General features: G+C 38.1%; 1 protein-coding gene across 1 annotated transcript; it reads left to right on the top strand.

The window, feature by feature from the left end:
- Nucleotides 1-6: 6 nt before the first annotated feature.
- DPH5 (diphthamide biosynthesis 5) lies at nt 7-18,465 on the top strand. The gene is made up of 7 exons (XM_010006662.1): nt 7-128; nt 1,521-1,645; nt 4,838-4,946; nt 14,360-14,480; nt 16,607-16,646; nt 17,680-17,783; nt 18,219-18,465. The coding sequence occupies exons 2-7, from the start codon at nt 1,563-1,565 to the stop codon at nt 18,440-18,442; spliced, it is 681 nt and encodes a 226-aa protein (XP_010004964.1). The 5' UTR covers nt 7-128; nt 1,521-1,562; the 3' UTR covers nt 18,443-18,465.
- The last annotated feature ends 1,238 nt before the right edge of the window (nt 18,466-19,703 follow it).

The following is a 19,703-nucleotide window of genomic DNA, read 5'->3' as shown; positions in this document are numbered from 1 at the left end:
ATCTGGTCGGTCTGGGCTTGGGAGATGCCGAGGACATCACGGTGAAGGGGCTGGAGGCGGTGAGGCGGTGCCGCAGGGTGTACCTGGAGGCCTACACGTCCCTGCTGACGGTGGGGAAGGAAGCGCTGGTAGGTCCTGCTGCTGCGGAGGCACCAGGGCCCTCGCCCCTCGGGCGCAGCAGCGAGGAGGGCTGGGGCTGGGGGGCCATCAGCGGGAGCAATGAATGGTGCATGTCCCCGGAACAAGTGTTTTTTAATACTGTCTAACATGACTTTCACACACTCTATTTTATTGGAAAAATCATTTTACTACCTTCTGAGAAGACTGGAATGAAAATAAATTTTCCTTTCTATAAGTAATGTTTGTATTTTGACAGTAATTTTCATCTCGAGTTCTAACATGACAATCCTGAAAAGATGGGGAGCTTGGTCAGCAAAATGTATCATGTGATTTAAAAAAAAAAATACAAAAAATCGACATACCAGAAAAATAGATATTTTGGAGCCTTGGACCTCAGCATGAGCCTATGGTGTCATGATGCCTGCTGGGAGTAACAACTCTGGTGTCTCAGGTGTCATTGTTTCTTTGTGGGCCAGGCTGGCTCACCATGTTGAGTCTTCCAGAACATAGACAGTTCAGTCAAGAGATGGGCTGTTGAACAAAGAACAAAGCTTTTTGTTAGTAAACACACCTTATGGAAGAAAAAGTGTAGACAATTGCACCACCTTTTTTGGTCTATACAGTGGAAAAAAACCTCTATATAGTGATGTAAATGTGTAAAATCTATGGTGAAACATGAGATACAGACACAGAAGTATTCAGGGTGGTCATATAACATGTTTCTAGAACTAACTGAAGTTTTATTACACATGTAAGTTTGATTTTGGAAATAAAGGCATTTAAAACTTACAAAGTGACACAATGATTACTGATCTGGTGAAGAAAAGCATGGGGGACAATCAAATATGTGTTTATGATGTATTTCTTACAGAGAACTGAAGATGAAGGATTAATACAAAATAATTCCTTAGATGTGGTTAGTCACAATGTGCTGAGGAAAAAAATCTAAGAAACTAAGTTATGGTGTTGCTAGTGTCATATTTGTATCTGATTTGATGTCAGTATTCTGACTAACCAAAGAAGTTAGGCTCAGGCTTGTTGGAGGGGGTCCCTTACAGTAGGACAAACAGTTAAATTAACTATACCTAGAGTCCACACAGGTACCCTCAGTGTGCAGGTGTCATTGAGCTATTTTTGGAGCACCTCCTCAACTGACAGAGAAGGCATAAAAAACAAAGAATCAGAATAATGTGCTTGATTAATTTTTGTCAACTGAGGAGCTGCTTAATATTCCTGCAAGGGGAGGCAGGGTTCTAATACATAGGTCAGACTGCTAGGGAGAATAATGAGGTTGGCCTTTCCAGTGTCTGTTGTCCATGTTCTTGAGTGAGCACCCAGTGAGATATGAAAACACTCCCAAGTGTCCTATTTTGATGCTTCTTATTAATTTCAATTTCTAGGAAGAGTTTTATGGAAAAGAATTGATTTTGGCTGACCGAGAAATGGTGGAACAAGAAGCAGACAGCATTTTAAAAGAAGCTGATGTTTGTGATGTCGCATTTCTAGTAGTTGGGGATCCCTTTGGGTAAGACAAAGGAAAGTTGTAGTTACTGCTCTAGCTTGGTCACTCTCTTTTTTTCAATGGGAAGCAGCCATACTCTGTAACTGTAATTCTTTATGAAGAAGCTGGTTTTCAGACCAGAAACACTTTTTAAGTCTGTATATTTTTAATTGGATTAAAATATACATGCAATTGTATACACTTTATCTTGCTTTGGCATTTCCTTGCCCATACATCCCTTATAGACAGGAATGTGGGCCATCCAGGATATGTAAATCTTCCTTTAACTTACCATTTAATTCTCCATGCTAGCTTTTATAGCAAATATTTTGTTCCAGGTTTTATCTGCCAGTAGAAGAAATCTAGGATATGATGTAAGACATGGCTATGTTTTGAGAGAGTATCCTTTTAGTTGCTATGTGTGCTTACAAACTGCAGCTTTTATGCTCAGTTGTTTTAGAGTGAATACTGATTGTTGGTTGTACAGTGCTTCTGCTAGTTTTTAAAAACACTTAGGTCATTATAAATGTCTTCTCATTTTGGTTTATTAAACCTTTTGTTTCCACTTTTTATTTCTGCTGAAAAGTATTGTCTTTCTCTGTCACCAGAAGGATCCCCCTTCTGTCTTTTCCATCAGGCATCATCAATCTGTAATGTCAAGCCATACAGAAAAGCTTTTAATCTCCAGCTGGTGATTCAAGGTTTATACCACAATGTTAAGTGGCACAAGAAAACTCAAATCACTGAGCACCCTATTTGTGAGTGAAAAAACAGAGTTTATGAAAAAGACCAGTGTGTACATCCATTAAAAAGGAATAATGTATGTAAATACAGGTTGAAGGGAACTGGCAAGAGAATATTACATTAAACTAGTGCTTATGGGCAGATTATACTGTATTTCAGAAATATTAATTATACTTTCAGTGCATGTTAACATTAAAATTAGAATTCACGTAGAGTGTCAAGCCACGTTACCTGTACCTTTGTGCTCTGATCCAGTGACTGGTACAAGTACACAAGATAAAACCCCTAATACGTATTAAAATATAATTGCTCCTTGTAAGCAGTATCTTGATCTGCCTCAGTTATCATTATTTTGTGTCAAAATACTTCAGTTCTGATTAAAATACTACATCATTGTAGAAAACTACTCTTGAATGAGTTGTTTCCCTTTAAATGTTTATGTTCTTAGCTCTTAATATGGCAACTAGAACTACTCTATGCCCATATAGAGCTCTTAGGAAAGAGTACTGAATGTTCCTGTCCTAAGAGAAGCCATATGGTAGGAGGATAGAAGCCATGTGACTGCAGCTGATCATAGAGTTTCAACTATATCTGCAAGTCAGAAAAGCACTTGACAGCCCTAGGAAATCTCAGGTGTTGGTGGTTAATGGTTGAAGTGATAAAACAAGCTCCGCCCACATCATTCTTCTCACTGTTGTTCCCTGCAAGTTTCTATATGCATATATGGTAACAGCTATGGATGTGCTAGCAGGAATCTGACAATTTTAGTAGTATACTGGAAAGCCAACCTGCATGTAGCCTGGTGCTAAGCATTCATATTATTACTACCTGTGAAACTTAATATCTGTATTAGTGCCAGAAAATGCTAGTGCATCTCTGGGTGCAGAGGGCTGACTCCGTGCTGGCATTAGTTGAGTGCTCATGAGGGCACTTCTGCTTTTAGTTACAGTAATTATAGGGAGATCTGTTGGGAGAAAATGATGGCTATGGCAAATTTTAGTGAATAAAGCCAGCTGATCCCTTGGTCAGTCTCCAGTGCTCCTTATCCTGTATATGTGAAGGGAAGAATACAAGGCCATAAAACTACTCTTCTCTTCCCTTTGGGCAGGCATTCTTAAATCACTTTTGCTTATGGAAATTAGGAACATAGTTTATTTACTAACCAAAATCTTGGTTTAGATCACTTTATTGCATTGTCCTAGGTCTGGGAGGCTGTTTGTATCAGGGTTTCTGATTTTCTAAGTTCAGGTTCCTCTATTGTTTTTTTCCTTCAGTGAAACTGATTTCTTTTTTAAATAATTGATCTTTACAGCCTTGCCAGCTGCTGCCACATTTGTGTTCCAATGTGAAGTACCTGATCTGCTGATTGGTACTAGTCAGACACACAGCATCAAAATTATCAAACTGAAAATCAGGAGAATTCTGTTGGGGTAACTGAACCAAACCAGGGTGAAAGCAGTCTTGCTATTTAATTATTCTAATTGGCATATGCTGTTTATTTCTTTGCTTCTTTCTTCAGAATGGCCACAAAGAAATGTGTGGTACATCTTGGAAATGAGATGGCTAAGGCCATTGTTCAGGTTTGATAACTCTAGGCAAGGGGTAGGTGCTTTTACGTATTTCAGGTGGAAAATGAAGTGCCATGTATTTAAGCATACATGTAAGCAAGATACATATGTAAACATTGTTGCAATTAAAAGATTTGCTGGATCTATATATGCTTACCATATGTAGCTAATCCCAATGGCATTAACTCCAAGCCCAGTAATTCTTGAACCAGTCACAGCAAGGTGTTTATTAAGCATTAGACCTGGAGCCAAATTTAGTTCAGTTTGAAGCTTAACTAGAATAGTCTTAATGATTTCAGCAGAAACTTGATCACTCAAACTTAGGCATTGTTAATTTGAGTAACTTGGCTTAAATATTATAAAATTTTATTTAGTCTAAGGATGTTTTTTCTAAGTACCACATGCAGTTTACCTCAGTCTGTTCAAAATTCTTGTGTCAGTGTTACTGCTTTCCTAGCATGCAGTGGTGCAGGTGGGAGAAGGCCTGGCTGGACAGCGAGTAAGGAAATACTGGAGTTTTGCTGAAGTCTATGTCAAATAGAGCTGACCTTTAAAGTTCAACAGATGTCCAACAGATACCTGCAGAAACAAAGGTTTAATAGAACCTTTCTTTTCAAGTAGTTACCCAAGATACTTTAACGTGTTGGTATTACACTTTTGATGATGCCAGAAAGCTGCAGAGAACTGTAAAATACTAAGGATGGCTGTATTTGCAGCTAAGGAGGATGAGATACAGAAGCCTCATTGGAGTTTTCACTTTCCTGCAACAATTAATGAAGTGATTGTTGCCCTTTTGGCACTTTCTCATTGCTCTAGTTGTGAGGAGTTTCATTTTACTTTATCAAAGTATATTGCTAGTCATTTTATATTTTCAGTCTTTAATTCTTTTCTCTTCTGAACACAGGGCCACGACACACAGTGACTTAGTACTACGTGCAGTAAAATTGGGGATTCCATACAAGGTCATTCATAATGCTTCGATAATGAATGCAGTGGGCTGCTGTGGTTTACAGGTAACATTTTTGTATTTATGGTATTTCACAACTGCTAAAATTAGAATTGGTAACCTCTTTTACTGCTGCAGCAGTGCATGTTGCAATCTGAAGATTTGTAGCCACTGTACACTTCTGTTGTTAGAATTTGTTAATACTTCCTTTGTCAGCAAAAGTCCCTTTGGTGAGCGCATGTGTAAGTTAACACTTCTGTGCATCTTCCCTCTCTGACCTCCCTCTGTCCCAGGAGATATTGATCTTTAAGTTATTTTACAGCTCAAACATTGGTCATGTTGGCTTTCTTCTACTACTGCTGGTCACCTGTTTATTCTTAAATTAGGTTGTTACACTATTGAGAAGTATTCTTGTCATAAAAGGAATATCTGGACAAGGGTGTCTAGGTCCCCAACTCGGATCATAGTAGTTCCAAAATCTTGTGTATGGTGCATTCTTTCTCTCTGAGGCTAACCCATCTTCACTTTCTGCTTATCTGCTGAGAGAGGACAGATTTGTCTAGCCAAGGACTGAAACAACAAATGTTTCTTGCATGGCTAAAGTAGAAAAGGCCTAGCGTTCCTCAAGTAAATACTACTTTACTTCCTTTTACACTTAGGTAAGTCCATTATTTACTTTTCCTTCATACATCAGTGTATGTACCATAATTAACCACATATAAATTAGTTGAAGCTTCCCCCTCTTGTTTTCCTTCATTACTTTAGTACAGAACCTGCCCTCTCAAGGTTCATAATTGTTCCCTGTGTATGGAAAGCCCTAAACCGAGCTCCCACTTCACAAAAACCAAAAGCAAGCACAGGAATGTAAGTGTACTACAAACAAGAGCAGAGAGTTTGAACAGTCAGTTATTACCACTGAAGGAGGAAGCATTCCTTCTTAGCTAAACATAAAAGAACACCATTAAAAAAATTTCAACAAACAACTGATGCCTTCAGATTTACATTGACAAACTCCAATAACTTTATTTCTGCTCCTCAGCACCAGAAAATCTTGCCATAAGTTACATATTATCTCTAGCTTTGATGACATTTGAATAGTTTAAAATGTGGGAGACCTGTTTGATCTGGCTGTTCAGCAACACTGCATTGACACCTGTTCCAAGACGTGACAGCTAACACTAAAGGGAATACAACATAGGATTCACCTTCTTTGTAATTCTTTCTGTGAGCACTTTCTTGGTGATACCTGCCTATTGCTGTAAGACTTGACCAAAATTATCTTTTAGGAAGGAAATGGGCTCCTTGTTGTCTAAGATCTACATGTACAGCAGACGAATGGCAGCTGTCGCATGACTGCACTTCCAGGGGTGGGTAACACAAGAGCTGAGGCTGGGACTCACTCACCCTTTCCCTTTTTGGCTTCATCATGGTGCAGTTTGCTTCTGCTGTCAAGCTGTTGACAAGTAGTTTCTACAACCCGCTGTCATTTTACTGTTGTTTTACCTTCATTAGGAAGGAAAATGCAAAGCTCATATTCCCAAAGAGAACAGGTGACATAAGTTGTATGAAAGTTTGCTTCCCCACAATGCCAGATAGGCATAGGGAGGAGGAGGATAGAACTTCTAGGCTAATTGAAAAAAAAATAGAAAAAGCAGAAAACTAACTGGGAATATGTTGCAAATGGTCCATGAGTTTTTTCACATAGGCAGAGTTTTGGAGATTAGTTTACTATTTCCTTATCCCATGCTGAAGGGAACAGGCTATGAAGGAAATGTGATGTTATTCACTCTGGCTTTAGTCCACTTTTCCATTCTGGCTTGGGAGGGGCTGCCTTCTCATAAGTCAACATTCCTGTTGTATAAAGCATTTTAGGAAGTAGGAATCATATTGTGTTACCGGAGAGACTATAACCAGCTGTGTGTTTAACTCTTAATTGCATAAAGTGCAAGTGATGGGTATCTTACAAAAAAGCATCCTGTGATTTAATTAGGCTTGTAGTGGAAGTTCCTAAATTTTTCAGCAGTTTATGTTCACGGCTGTCTCCTGCCATCAATTTAGTTTTGGAGTTACTGTGTTTCAAATAGCAAAGTTGCTGTCAAGCATAGCAGGGATTCCTCTTTTGCCTTACCACAGAGAAGGCTTGGCTTTTTTTCTTGTTTTAATCTGATTGTGATACAAAACCTCTTTCTTTCTTACTAGAGAAAAACAGGAAACACCTTTATATGCTGTTCTGAAAGCCATGTGTGTAGTGAGCTGTAACTGCTGATTAGGCCCTCAGCAAAATGCAGCTACAGCCCAGTCTGTTTGCAATAGAACATGTCTGTTGTCATCAGAACCATGTTTCTGTGCAGCCAATAACGTTCCAGTAGTTGCACAGTTTTCCTGTACAGTGGTGAATTACTGAAGTCAGTAGAGCATTAGTGAATGGTTTGTCACCTTCAATTCATGGATAATTTTTTGCCAAATAGTAAAGTAGGGTCAATATCTATTTAAGCTTTTACAGATTGATATAATGAGCTACAGTTACTGAACACAGTGAATAGTATAACTTAGCAAAGTAACTGTCTGTGCATAAGGCTCTGTGATTTGCTGTAGCTCCCTCTTTTTTGCTGTTCTGTCAGATTGTTTTTTTCAACTACATTTTCCCTCACAAAAAAAAAAAACACAGCTTGGTGGGGGGGAACTCCAGGGAAAGTGCCTAAGTGTGAGTGCCTTTTAGCACTTTCTCCTCAGGTTCACCTCTCTTGTCTGGAATCTGGTAGGTACGTTGATCACTCTGGCTCCTGTTGTATTAAGAACCACAGATTAAAGAAAGTCATGTGTATCTATGCACACTGTCAGGGAAATCAGGAATGGGGGACGGAAGTCCCCAGGGGAAGGCCAAAATTCTCAGAGAGCGCTTCTAATAGGTGGTACTAGTCAGACTAGTTCAGCTTTCCTCATCAGCACCTGCACTGTAGTTCCATAGCTCTGGAAAGCTTAGCATTTTAGGTAACAGGTTTACCTCTGTTCTACTCACTACTCAGCTACCCTGTGAGCAAGACACTGCCTTGACTCTCCCAACAAGGATTCAGCATTGCAAGCTGAGAACAAGGGAAGAGCCTAGCCTGATTTCCATGGCTTTATCTGTACCTACACTCAGTTTTTCAGAATAGGGCTGATTGCTGAGGCTTTTTTGCCTCGAATAAAGAGGCAGAAAACTCAGTATCTCTAATTTACACTTTTTCCCCTTCCTTCCTAATCTCCATGACATCTGGCTTAGTTTGGGATGGTCACTGACCAGAGTGGTGCTCCCAGGACAGAATTGTCTCTGATCCAGTTCTGGTAATGTGTCTTAGAGATAGCAGTATGGATGGTCTGATAAATGAGGATGACTTTGCATCATACTGACCTGTGATGCACATGAATTACTGATGCTAATTGAAGTACTTGAGATAGTGGAATTACTGTGTAAAGAGAGGATTGAGAACTAAAGTGCAAAGCTGGAGGCAAGCCATGGGATGAGACAAAAGACTAAAATAAGCCACGTATTTCTGGGAGAATGGCATTGCTAGTTTTGAAAGCATTTACTTTATATTTTGGTAGGGTAACTAGGAAAAAAACATGTCATGGCAAAGACCTGCCTTTCTTTTGAGACATACCCATTTTCCACCTGAATAGCTTCAGAACAAACATCTGCATGTCCCCTTGTTTCTTCCAGTGACTCATATGGATTTTTTTGTTTGCAGTCCAGTTAATTCTTGTAAGACAATTACAATTCTAAAAAACTGTTGTCTTTTTGCTACTAGCTGATAACTAAAATGCAAAAGCAGTGCTTACCATGGTATTTTTGAGTCTTTACTCAACAGGTGAGTACATTTTCAGTGTCAAGTAGAAAAATATTACTTATAGATAAGTAAGCTGAAGGATGCTATCATTACTGTGTTCATAGTCAAATAGAAAACCTGTAGTAGCTGCAGGAGCGGAACCTCTGAGTCCCACCCTCTCTCTGTGCTCTAATCTTCAAAAATACTCTTTGCTCTCATAGGAGGGGCTCTGCACAAAGTGTTTTTTATTCACTGACAGTTAAACTGTTTTCCATCATTGGTTGGTTTTCTCACTTACTACCAGTTTCTGAGCATTTTAGAAGGTAGCATTTGTTTCTCAAAACAATTGAAGGTTAAATCAGTGCTAGTTGCACTATTTTATTACTCCTAATTGCTGTTCAACTTAGTGCCATTTATCACTAGCAAACATGACCCAGAAACATACATTTAATCAGAATAGGTTTTTTTTCTCCGTTTATATATCTTCATTTCAGATTAGCAGCCTAAGTGACCAGTGTGGGAGTGAATAATTGTTTGATACTACTCAGAAGAGTCTTAGGAGGTTATTAAAGATAAGGTGACATTACCTTGAAGGGAAAACCCTGTCCTGTTTCAGTTTGCTTGGAGTTTTGAAATCTTCTGATAGCTGAATTTTGTTCTGCTTGTGGAGTAGGATGCAGCCAAGAGAAAAATGTGTTTTTCCTTGAGCTGCTTTTATGTGATTTGTCTCAGCTGCCTCTTGAAGACTGCAGTCATGTGGAGTGGGCTTCCCTCATCAGCCAAACATCTTTTTCTTCACAGTTCCTTTCTCTCTGGAAGGTGCTAAGGGGACTGGAGGTTTTTGGGACAGCTGAGCCAATCTGTTAGCTTGCAGTACAAAAAGGAGTCACAGCCCTGTGTGTGTGTATGGTAAAAACTTTCAATTTCATGTGGAGGTTCCCATGAGAGGCATTTAAAGTTGCCAGAGGTCTGTGGTACTAAATCTGATAGTGTAAAGGGCTAGAGCTAGGCTTGTGGTTGCTTTATATGAGCAATTACAAGCAAAAATAAAGCTTGACTGATTCTTGCTGTGTCTTTGTTGATGATGGTCCTACTTCTTAAGCTGTTCTCTGGCGACAATGTATAATATGAAGAAGAGCAGGAGCTCTTCAATCAGATGTATTTGGTCTGGAAGGTTGTTCACTGGTAACAGAGGATAAGGGAAAAAATCTGTCTTGATAGGTTCCTTTTTTTGAGGGTGCATGTTGCGTCATGTCAAAACTCTTATGACAAGGATAAACAAAGCATGTCTAAGCTTTTCTGTGTATGGTCATTGGGATTTATCAAGAAGCAACCCGGGATAATGCAAGGTGCTCTGTGGTCTCAGTTCCACTGAGGAATAGCTGTAGGAGAAGAAGCTTCTTGGTGTCTGTCAGTGGGATGCAATGAGGCTGTGCAGTATCTTCCTGGACAGAACACACCTGTCCTGTGACAACTGCCTGCAGTGTAACCTGTGACCATCTGAACACGGAACATAGCTGAGTAGCATTTGAGTCCTGTGCGTTTTACAGGCATTTGCATGTGTGTACAGGTCTGAAAAATGTGAAGATTCCTTTTTCCCTTCTTCCCCATACATGTATCCAGTTCTGAAGCTGTTTGAAGTTTTAGGAGAGGAGGTGGGCTCGTAAGTGAAGAATTGCTTTGTCACCATTGCAGCTGATGCAGCAGTAATTCTGGGGAAGATGCTGTAAAAATAAATGTCTACATTTTGAAATGTTTACTTCTTGATTTCTCTGCAGCTGTTGCCCTACTGACCTTTAATATGATCTTGCATCTTCTCTCCTGCTTGCTTTAGTATTTTTTAGAGGGGATAGGGGACCTTCCTGTTTTAATTTCCCTATTTAGTCTCAACTTTTTCCTTCTTTTTATGCCCTGTTTTTGTGGTGATTAGCCACACCAGGATTTTCAGTGAGGACTGTTGATCTGGACAGCTTCAGGTATCTGATGTCAGACTGGCCATTAATGAAGCTGCTCAGTAGTTTCACTTGCAAGCTTTCTAAGCTGAGATCATGGTAAAGCACTTTTTCTCTCACAGTTTATCCTGGCCTCTCAATTAACAATGACTTCTGCTTTTATAAACAAGTAAAATAAGAAATATCATTAATAGAAGTGTTAAAAATACTAACTGAAAACAGGCACCTCAGTACCAGAAGTTGCCACACATTCTTTCATATTACGTGTGTAAAAAAAATAGGTGTTATAGCTTGTTCTGAGGTGATGAAAGTGTGAGGTGATGAACATGCAGTATTTTGAGCAGTCAAGAGCATTGCCTTGGAGTAGAGAGAGTTCTGGCTTCCTTTCCTGTCTTCAGCTATTGCATTGCAAAATTTAAATGCACAAAGCTTTGCTTAAGCCCATTACTGCTTGGTGAGAGGGGGAGGGATATTTCCAAAGACTAAGGTCTTTCAAAATGATCTTTTGAAATCTTTCTGTGAAGTTTTTGAGCATTGGGGAGAAGGTAGAAACATTAGTTTGCAAGCTGACAGCCCAAAATATCCATCCAACCATTTCACTGGGTCCCTTTGAAATTCTGACTTTTGTTTTTGCCTGAGCAGAATGCAGGCATTCTAACAAATTTGATGATTAGTGCAAGTGTGATGCTTGAGATGGTTTAGCTTGTACAGAACAGATCTTGCCCACTTCTAAACTCCAGCTGCTTCATGTAGAGCGCAGCACACAGAAGACTGCTGTGAAACTTCATTTGTTCTTGCCTCACTTTAAAGCTGTGCAAGCAACCGTACAGCACGATCCTTTCACTGACAGTAAACAGAGCTCTTCCTTGTCTTATTAAACTTCTTAACAATCCCAAAGCATGACATTTATCCTTAGTTGTAATGTAATGTACCTTAGTTAACAAACGTGTAACAGTTTTATTCCAATCACAACCATGATTTCTGAATTTTGGGACCCTACTCAGTCTTTTATGGTTGGTAGAAAGATTATTTTTTAAATTTTAGTGGGCTCTGGCTCTGGTGCACCTGCTGTCCTCTGTAACTGCTGAATCCTTAGGACAGTAGAGGAATTCTGGGTATTTACTGCTCTCTCTGCAGTAAATTAGTAGTACTTTTTTGTGTCTGTAGAAGTGCTTATAAGTGAATTGGTTACAAGTTTTCCCCACTTTAATTTGAAGTTAAAATATCTGTACATTAATACTAGGAAATCGATGCTTTAGAAGTTTTGTTTTTTGGGGGGTGTAAGTTGCAAAGGCATTTTTAGGTTAATAAAATATGCACCCTTCCATCTTGCTGGTGTAGAAGCTGCTTCTGTGTTGTCCAGGTGCTGAGAAAACAAGTGTACTTTTTTGAGGCTGTAAGTACAGTTTTCTATTATATCAATACTTCCTAGAGATATTCTGAAGTTATTTCTGCTGAATAAACAGGCCATTTCTGACAACAGTGTTTTATTCTTTTTTGACTTTCAGACTTCAGTTTTAATGCAAAACCTGGTAAACAAAGGACAGATTCAGTGAATCTGCCTGGCAGTGCTTGCACAGAAAGGGTAACTTGGTTAACTTCTTGTTGGCAAAGATGATGGAGAATCTGTGTAATGATCAATGGAAAAGAGAAGAGGAACAGTCAGGACAAATGCTGTAGGGTATAAAGTTAAATGCCCAACTTGTTTTAATATATGGCACAGTGGTTTACAAGATCTTATTCTCAACTTAACAGATACTAACATTTTGCCTATTTCTGCACATCCTTTTCATAGCTAGAAGGGAGGGGTGGAAATTTCTCTCCTTCAGGTTATCAGAATGCCAAAGGGATGAGATTTGAGGTTGATTAAGGCTGCTTTCTGTACTGAAGGAGGGCTACTGCTCTTTGGAAATGATTGCGTTGCTTTCAGGTGGCAAATGCTAGGTTGCTACCAGACATTTCAGCAGTTGTTCATGACTGAAGGTGTACTACCAATGAGATGAAAAGATATTTTTCTCCCAGATGCTCCAACAGTGAAGGGGAGAAAGAGAAACTCCTTGTTCCAATAGTTTTTCTTCAGATTTGGTACAAAATGGAAAGAGTTCTAGCTAGCCATATGAAAAACAAGTTAAATATGGCTTGTTTTTTGTTTTGTTTTTCTAGAAGACCAGCCTGAAATAGTTAACAAGTTACATCAGGAGCAATTCCTTTGGTTCAGCCTATATTTAGTTTACTGGAACTTCAGGTTGTGAAATGTACGCTGTGTGTTCTTGTCCTTGCGCTAGAATGAAATATTTAAAAGAGGAAATGTTTTCAGTAATATTCCAGGAATCTTTTATTAAATACAGTTCCTATCAGCATCAATGGTTAAAATTTGAGGTTTTGGTCCCTTGAAAACAAACGCGTTTCTGCTTTGATTAAAATTCTGCTCTGCCAGTGTAAAGGATTTGAAACCACAACCTAATGCCACAATATAAATAAGTAATCTGGGGAATCCCCAGATGGCACAGAGGTGCCAGTGTGACTTCTGTGTGAAGTTGTCTTCTGTTCTGACAGCGCACACAGTGCCTCCTGTAGTGGGCTTGGAAAAGCAGTTTTTCCTTCCAGGTTTATGGAGAAGCTAGTTCGTGTAGCCATTTTTCTCTAATGGGCTTAAGCAGACAGAATATTCGCAAGCTGGAAAATCCACCTAGGATGGCCCCATTCCAGAGATTAATTGGCCAAAATTGATGCATGGTTTTTCCCTTTTTCAGGTTGGTTACAAAAACTTACAAGCCACATGCTGCCTTAGGTTACATACGACTTTTGCTTTTGCATCACTGGAAATGGTTGGCAAGACTTGCTTCAAATGTCTTCACTGAGAATAGGGACTTAACAGTAACAAAATATCTTAAGACCAATAATAAAATCAGTGATTAGGTTTGTCGTAGAATCTACTAGCAGTATCTTCTCATCATATCTGCATAACAAATGTATCTGTCTGCTTCATGCACAACCTGCCTGTCTTCCAATCTTCATATCCACTGTCCCTCTAGACTGTAACTTCTTTTGCATGGTATAGCTTTCATCTGCAGCAAAGTGCTTTCAAAATACAAATAGTAGTATATCAATAGAATCAAAATATTATAAATATTATGGCATTATTAGAAGTTGCCTAGCCTTAACCAAAATAAGAAATAATAACTACTAATTTTTGTGCTAGTCTTAGAAAGTTTTGCCTGTTAAAGGACTTGAGAATAGAAGGTAGGTTGCAAGTTACTTCATATACATTGAAAAGGGGATGCAGAGATAGGTAAAAACTTTACAGGTTGTTCATTATTCATTCTTTAACATGCTTTACTGTTTAGCCAGTAAAAGAACAGCAGCACATCTCTATTATGAAGAATTAGAAACTGTTCACTAATTACAGTTTTTGTTAAAAAGGCAGGGAATGCAAGGGAATTCACTAGAACTTGTCAGGAGTTACAGAGAAGCACAGGGCAGCTTTTTAAAAGGAAGAATTATTTTTAAAGCAGTACTTAGTTGTGTACTTATGAAAGAGCCAACTTAAGCATCTTCTAGGAGGGTACACTTCCTGTGGTAAGAAACTTCTTCATTAACTAGGCTCAGGACTTGTCATTGTTGCTAGTTGTTCATGATTTTCATAGCATTTTTTGGTATGCTCTACTGTTTACATTTTTCTTATTGTGTATGTGTGTTATTGCATTTGCCTTGTTTTTCAGTTGTACAATTTTGGAGAGACGGTTTCTATAGTTTTCTGGACAGATACATGGAAGCCAGAGAGCTTTTTTGACAAGATCAAGAAGAACAGGCAGAATGGAATGCACACACTCTGCTTACTTGGTAAGCAGCAGCTACCCCTGTTCCTTAGATACCATCTTCAGTGGCATCCAGGAGCAATCTTGATAGGCATGAGTCATTAAAGAAATGCTCTTAGCTAATGTATGTCTTTGAAAATACACCAAAAATTGGAATGTTAGTGTATGTGTACTTCAAGTGAGTTCAGCCATTGTTCGTGCTACAGCACCCAGGATTTCTTAATTCCTCTTCAGAAAATCCAAAATAAATTATGCCTTTGTAGAAGTCAAATAGGAGCAGGAGGCCCGTATTTGCTCTAAAGATCAGTGTGATTTTAAGCTAGAGCAGGCTTAGGATACAAATCAGATTGCAATGACAGCAGCTATATTTTATTGACTTAATTAGGTTAGAGCCAAACACATCTGACTTTCTGGAGAGTTAAATCAGACATTTAACTACATTTCTGTTTTGTAACATGGTATTCCCATTCCTAAATTATTTAATTTAGGGATATTTTGGCAAAATCCTTAGCTGTGAGAAGCTTCGGTGCTGTAAAAAAATCCTTGCCAATCGTGGAGCTGAAAGAGAATACTGCTTCTACCTGACCACTGTTCCAGGGCTCTCCCATGGTGCTGTCTGATCTTTATCCCACCCAGCAATCCTTGTCTGGAAGCCATTTTCTGAGTAACTCTACTAGTCTAGGTAGCTTCTGTAAGTGATGGAACTGCCTGTGTATAAACTGTAAGGCAATAGTGTATTTGTATGTATAGTTATGTATTTTTCTGTATCATCTTTCAGACACAGCTGCGATCTGTCAGTGCTAAATAAATTAATATTTGAAGTAAAAACAAAGTCTGTGGTAACTGGAGGAATCCTGAGCAGGAAACAATTTAAATGTGTAAGCATCGCTGCACATCAAACTTGCCAGTACCTTGAAAGTTTATTTCAAAACTAGCTAAAAATCAGAATTTTGGTAATTTGTTTTCAAGAAGAATAACTTTACAAGTGTTTTGAATAAGGATTATTATAACTATAGTATGTTAAACTGCAGTATTTTTCAGTATTTTCCATAATAATTTCTATGCTCTCCCCTTTTAACTTTTTTTATACAGTAATGAGAGTAAAATTTTTGAAACCATACGACTGAATTATTAATCTCGTGTTTTAGGAACAGTTGTGGTACCTGCATCTAATTGCAGCTCACAGCTGAAAAATACCAGTTTCCAAGTTAATTGGTCCCTTAATAATACTTGGTCATTCTGGTCTGTGTATTGATCATTTATCCAGCTAGATTACCAGATAAGCAAATGTGACATAAAAAGTTTAGGGCTGATAAACTTCTGAATTCAAAATGACTACACAGACATAAAAGCAACTTGGTAAACTGAGCAACTTGGTAAACTGCATGAATAATCTTTCAGCTTTGCCTTTTAAACCACTTTCTTCAGAGTGACTTTGGCTTAGGAGTTGATTGTGTATCTTAAGTAATATTTGTTTTAAGATCAAAATTAAAAATGTATCCAGCTGTCACTATGAAAATATTTTGGGGGCATCTGAATACAGATACCATTTGATTTCTTCTTGCAGAGATTGTGGTCAACTGAGATTCATAAAATTGCAGATATGCAGTCTTACCTGACTCCTTCCTCTTTATTTTTTGCCCAATCCTTCTTTTTCCAGTAACAAAAGATTGTTCTAAGTTTTGATTGGGATGGGAAGGAAGTGCTAACGAAAGTCAGGTTGCTGCACAGCAGTGATGTAATTGCTGTCAGTCAGTCATACTCTTGTACCTTTTGTTACCACAGTTTTCAGAATTTAAGAGTAGTACAAATACCCTCCTGGTCTGCTTAAACATGCTGGCATTTAACTATCCTGTAGTAAAAATAGCTGCTATTTGTATATTTGGTGGTATTCTTAATAATCTATGTTGCTGTATAATCTCTGAGACTTGCTCTATCTTTGGGTAAAATCACATGCATAAAATCACAGTATTTTGTGATGAATCAACATAGGAAAAAATAAAATGTGATCTATATTCCTTTTGCCTGGAAGAACTAAAATGTTGTTATAAAGTTTATAGAATCTACTAATTAAATTAATCTACCTACATAAAAAACTTAAGTGGGAAGTTTGTAGGGAACCTGCTTTTTAATATCCATTTTGTTCTACAGATATTAAGGTGAAGGAGCAGTCTCTGGAGAACCTGATGAAGTAAGTCATTTCAAAAATATACAGAAACACACTTTTAAAACACTATTTAAAAAGGATTTTTTTTTTGTACAAGGAACAGAGGTTCTTGGCCTGTAGCCCAACACTGAACTTACCTGCCTTCTCCTCTTGCACTTTTCAGTGGCCATGGCCTTTTGCTTTTTACAAAGAGCAGATAATTTTTGTTCATTACAATAAGACCTGGCTTTACTTACAGTGACTTTTTTTAAAACTATTTCCATGGGTAGCATTAAGTCAGTATGAGTTAAGCTTTCTGTCTGGCAAATTAAGTGTTACTTGATCTACTGTTCTGTCCAATTCTGAAACAGATTAATATCTGAAGCAGTTTTCTTGAATTCTTCCTTACACTGGCTAGAAACAGCGCAAAGTAATGAACAGATACCACACTTTTTAAACAGCCAAATAAGCAATATATAGAAAATGCTCTTGAATTCATTTATCTGTATTCAAAAAAGCTTTTGCCACATCTTAATCATCTTCCTGCAATGTGTATATTTTGACAGTGGCAAATATGAATGGTTACTTTATATGCATGCTGCAGCTCTGGCCTAAATTAACATTTGTGAAGTCTCACAGTATCATTGAGGTTTGTTTATTTTGGAGTTTCAAAATAAAATGTTTTACTGAATCCAAAGTTGGCAAAGAAAGCAGCATTTCATTTATTTACAGTCTGTAATCATCTGTCTACTGGGCATTTGACAGAAAAGCAGTAGTTTGCCCTTGAATTTAATGCATCTTTAAGGAGTAGCTGCAAAACTTGCATATTGCTTCCAGCAGCTTTTAGGACTCAAACGACCTGCCAGCTGGAGGCCCTGCTGTTTCACAGGTGTGGTGAGAACACAAGAGACTTCTGTCTTCCTTGACAATTCCGCTCTTGTATAAAAGGCTCAGCCTGAGAGCCTGGGCCTGCTTAAGTTCAATTTGCTGGTCTAGAATTTTCTGAAATAAACTGTATGAACTCTAGGAATAATGAAATGGGTTATACATTATTTTTTTTCTACTTTTCTCTCTGCAGGGGAAAAAAGATATATGAGCCACCACGCTACATGAGTGTGACTCAAGCTGCAGAACAGCTTCTTTGCATTATTCAAAACAGGAGGCTCCAAGGAGAAGAACCAGGTACTATTACTACAACAGTTGTCTGTGATTATTTCTCTCAAGCTACACTTACTGATGAGCCTCTGAACCCTACTCCCTTCCTTCTTTTTACTAAAAATCCATCTAGCTATATTCCTCTTTTTAAAATCCTTTAATAACAGGTCAATCCTTTCATTTTATATTTTATATAGAATGAAGCAGAAGCAGCAGTTTCCTCAAAGTGAGCACAATTCCTGAATGAATTTTGTTTTCTCTTTCTTCTGCTTTCCTATTCTTGCTTATAAACATCCCTAAGAAACAACTTTATTTTTTCTGAAGAACAAGCTTCTTTCTAGGCTACTCCAATGATTTGGAGACTTAAGAAAACACTGTTAAGGTTTAAACATCTTGAGTACTTTTTCCTTTATGATTGGATTATCAGTCAATAAGTGAAGCATTTAATCTTCTTTCTTACAGAAATTTCTGAGGACACGGTTTGTGTTGGGCTCGCACGTGTGGGTGCTCCAGATCAGAAGATTGTTTCAGGCACACTGCATCAGATGTCTACGGTGGAATTAGGTGGTCCACTACATTCCTTAATTGTTACAGGCAATATGCATCCCCTGGAATTAGAAATGCTTAAGCTTTTTTCTGTAGCTAGTTCCAGTTTTGAAAATAGTATCTTTCAAAGGACCACTTAAATAAAAATGGGGCATTTAAACTTCTATTTCATCTTGAGAGCATGAAGTTATTCTTGTGACTATTCCTGGTGACTTCAAAAGACAATGTAGGAACATAGACCTGCTTTTATCTGAGGCTACAAACTGCAAGCTGCACCTGCTAGTAGCAGCTTCTGACATGCAGACACCTCCAGAAGCCATTAAGACCTTAAAAAAACTTTGTCTGATTAAGTTCATTTGCATCCACATCAGTCTTAAGTTCATGACTAGGATAAGAACTGCAAATAGATAACTGAAGTGTACCAGATAGCTGTCTGGCATCACTTTTGCTGCAGTACATTAACCAAACCTGCTACATACTTTGTTATAAATGCATTTTTTATGTTAAATTTTGCTTTTCAACTTCCCAGAAACTTAGTAGTTCTCTCACCAATAGAAAGAATTAGTGGGCAAAACTGGCTAGGTCTGTATCCATCTTTACACTCAGGAGAGTGAATACAGACAGGTGAGAATGTTCTTTTTGTCTAAACCAAGAAAATCAAGAACTCACTTTGGCCAGTTGTTGAAATAGAAGCAGCAGCTGTATAAAATTTCTTATTTCAGAAGGTCACAGCTTAAAATAGAACTGAATTTCCTATGTTAATACCAGGATTTATGAAGTGCAAGCTATAGTAACCACAATTAACCTCAAGACAATTCTGAGAAGACAGACTGCAAGAGTTCTCATGAAAGTCAGCTAAGATGGTGGTTGCTACTTCAACTAGTATACACAGTACATATGACAACAAAGCAGGCCTGTGCACTTTTTTTTAAACTGAAGATTTATTGAAAAGAAATTTGATCCCATATCTTTTCAGCAATATAGGACATTTTAACATTTTATATAGACTGTATTCAAGTAGAAAAGATTACATTAAAAATTTCTACTATTGCACTTGGGACAAGTCATGGCTAAGCTACTAACATCAGCATTCCAGAACAAAATCATACGCAATCTTCAGAATTTTAGTGAGCTGCCTTGTCTATTAAGATTTCTTTGCAGGTATTTTGATACCTGTATTCTTTTGTACAATTCAACTTAAGCTCATTGCTAAGAGTAATTCCTGTAATTTAAAGGTAGAGGCAAGCAGTATGCTGTGTGCTACAAGGAATGATTTGGGCAATTTCTTCATTCACAATATTTCACACTTCAGCCAAAATACTATAGCGATTCATTTAACTCTTGTACAAGATCCCAGCACACACATGAAGGCTTCAATGCACATGGGAAGTGAAATACACA

The sequence above is a fragment of the Chaetura pelagica genome, unplaced genomic scaffold (assembly GCF_000747805.2).
Source record: "Chaetura pelagica isolate M959 unplaced genomic scaffold, ChaPel_1.0 scaffold69, whole genome shotgun sequence".
NCBI lineage: Eukaryota > Metazoa > Chordata > Aves > Apodiformes > Apodidae > Chaetura > Chaetura pelagica.
The sequence above is the reverse complement of the archived record's forward strand: the minus strand, read 5'-3'. Positions and strand labels throughout refer to the sequence as shown.

Bases quoted from the DNA above. Each gene is read 5' to 3' on its own strand.
- DPH5 (XM_010006662.1), top strand. From the start codon at position 1,563: ATGGTGGAACAAGAAGCAGACAGCATTTTAAAAGAAGCTGATGTTTGT. The intron at 1,646-4,837 runs GTAAGACAAAGG...TTCTGAACACAG, and splicing joins GTAGTTGGGGATCCCTTTGG to GGCCACGACACACAGTGACT. The intron at 16,647-17,679 runs GTAAGTCATTTC...TTCTCTCTGCAG, and splicing joins TCTCTGGAGAACCTGATGAA to GGGAAAAAAGATATATGAGC.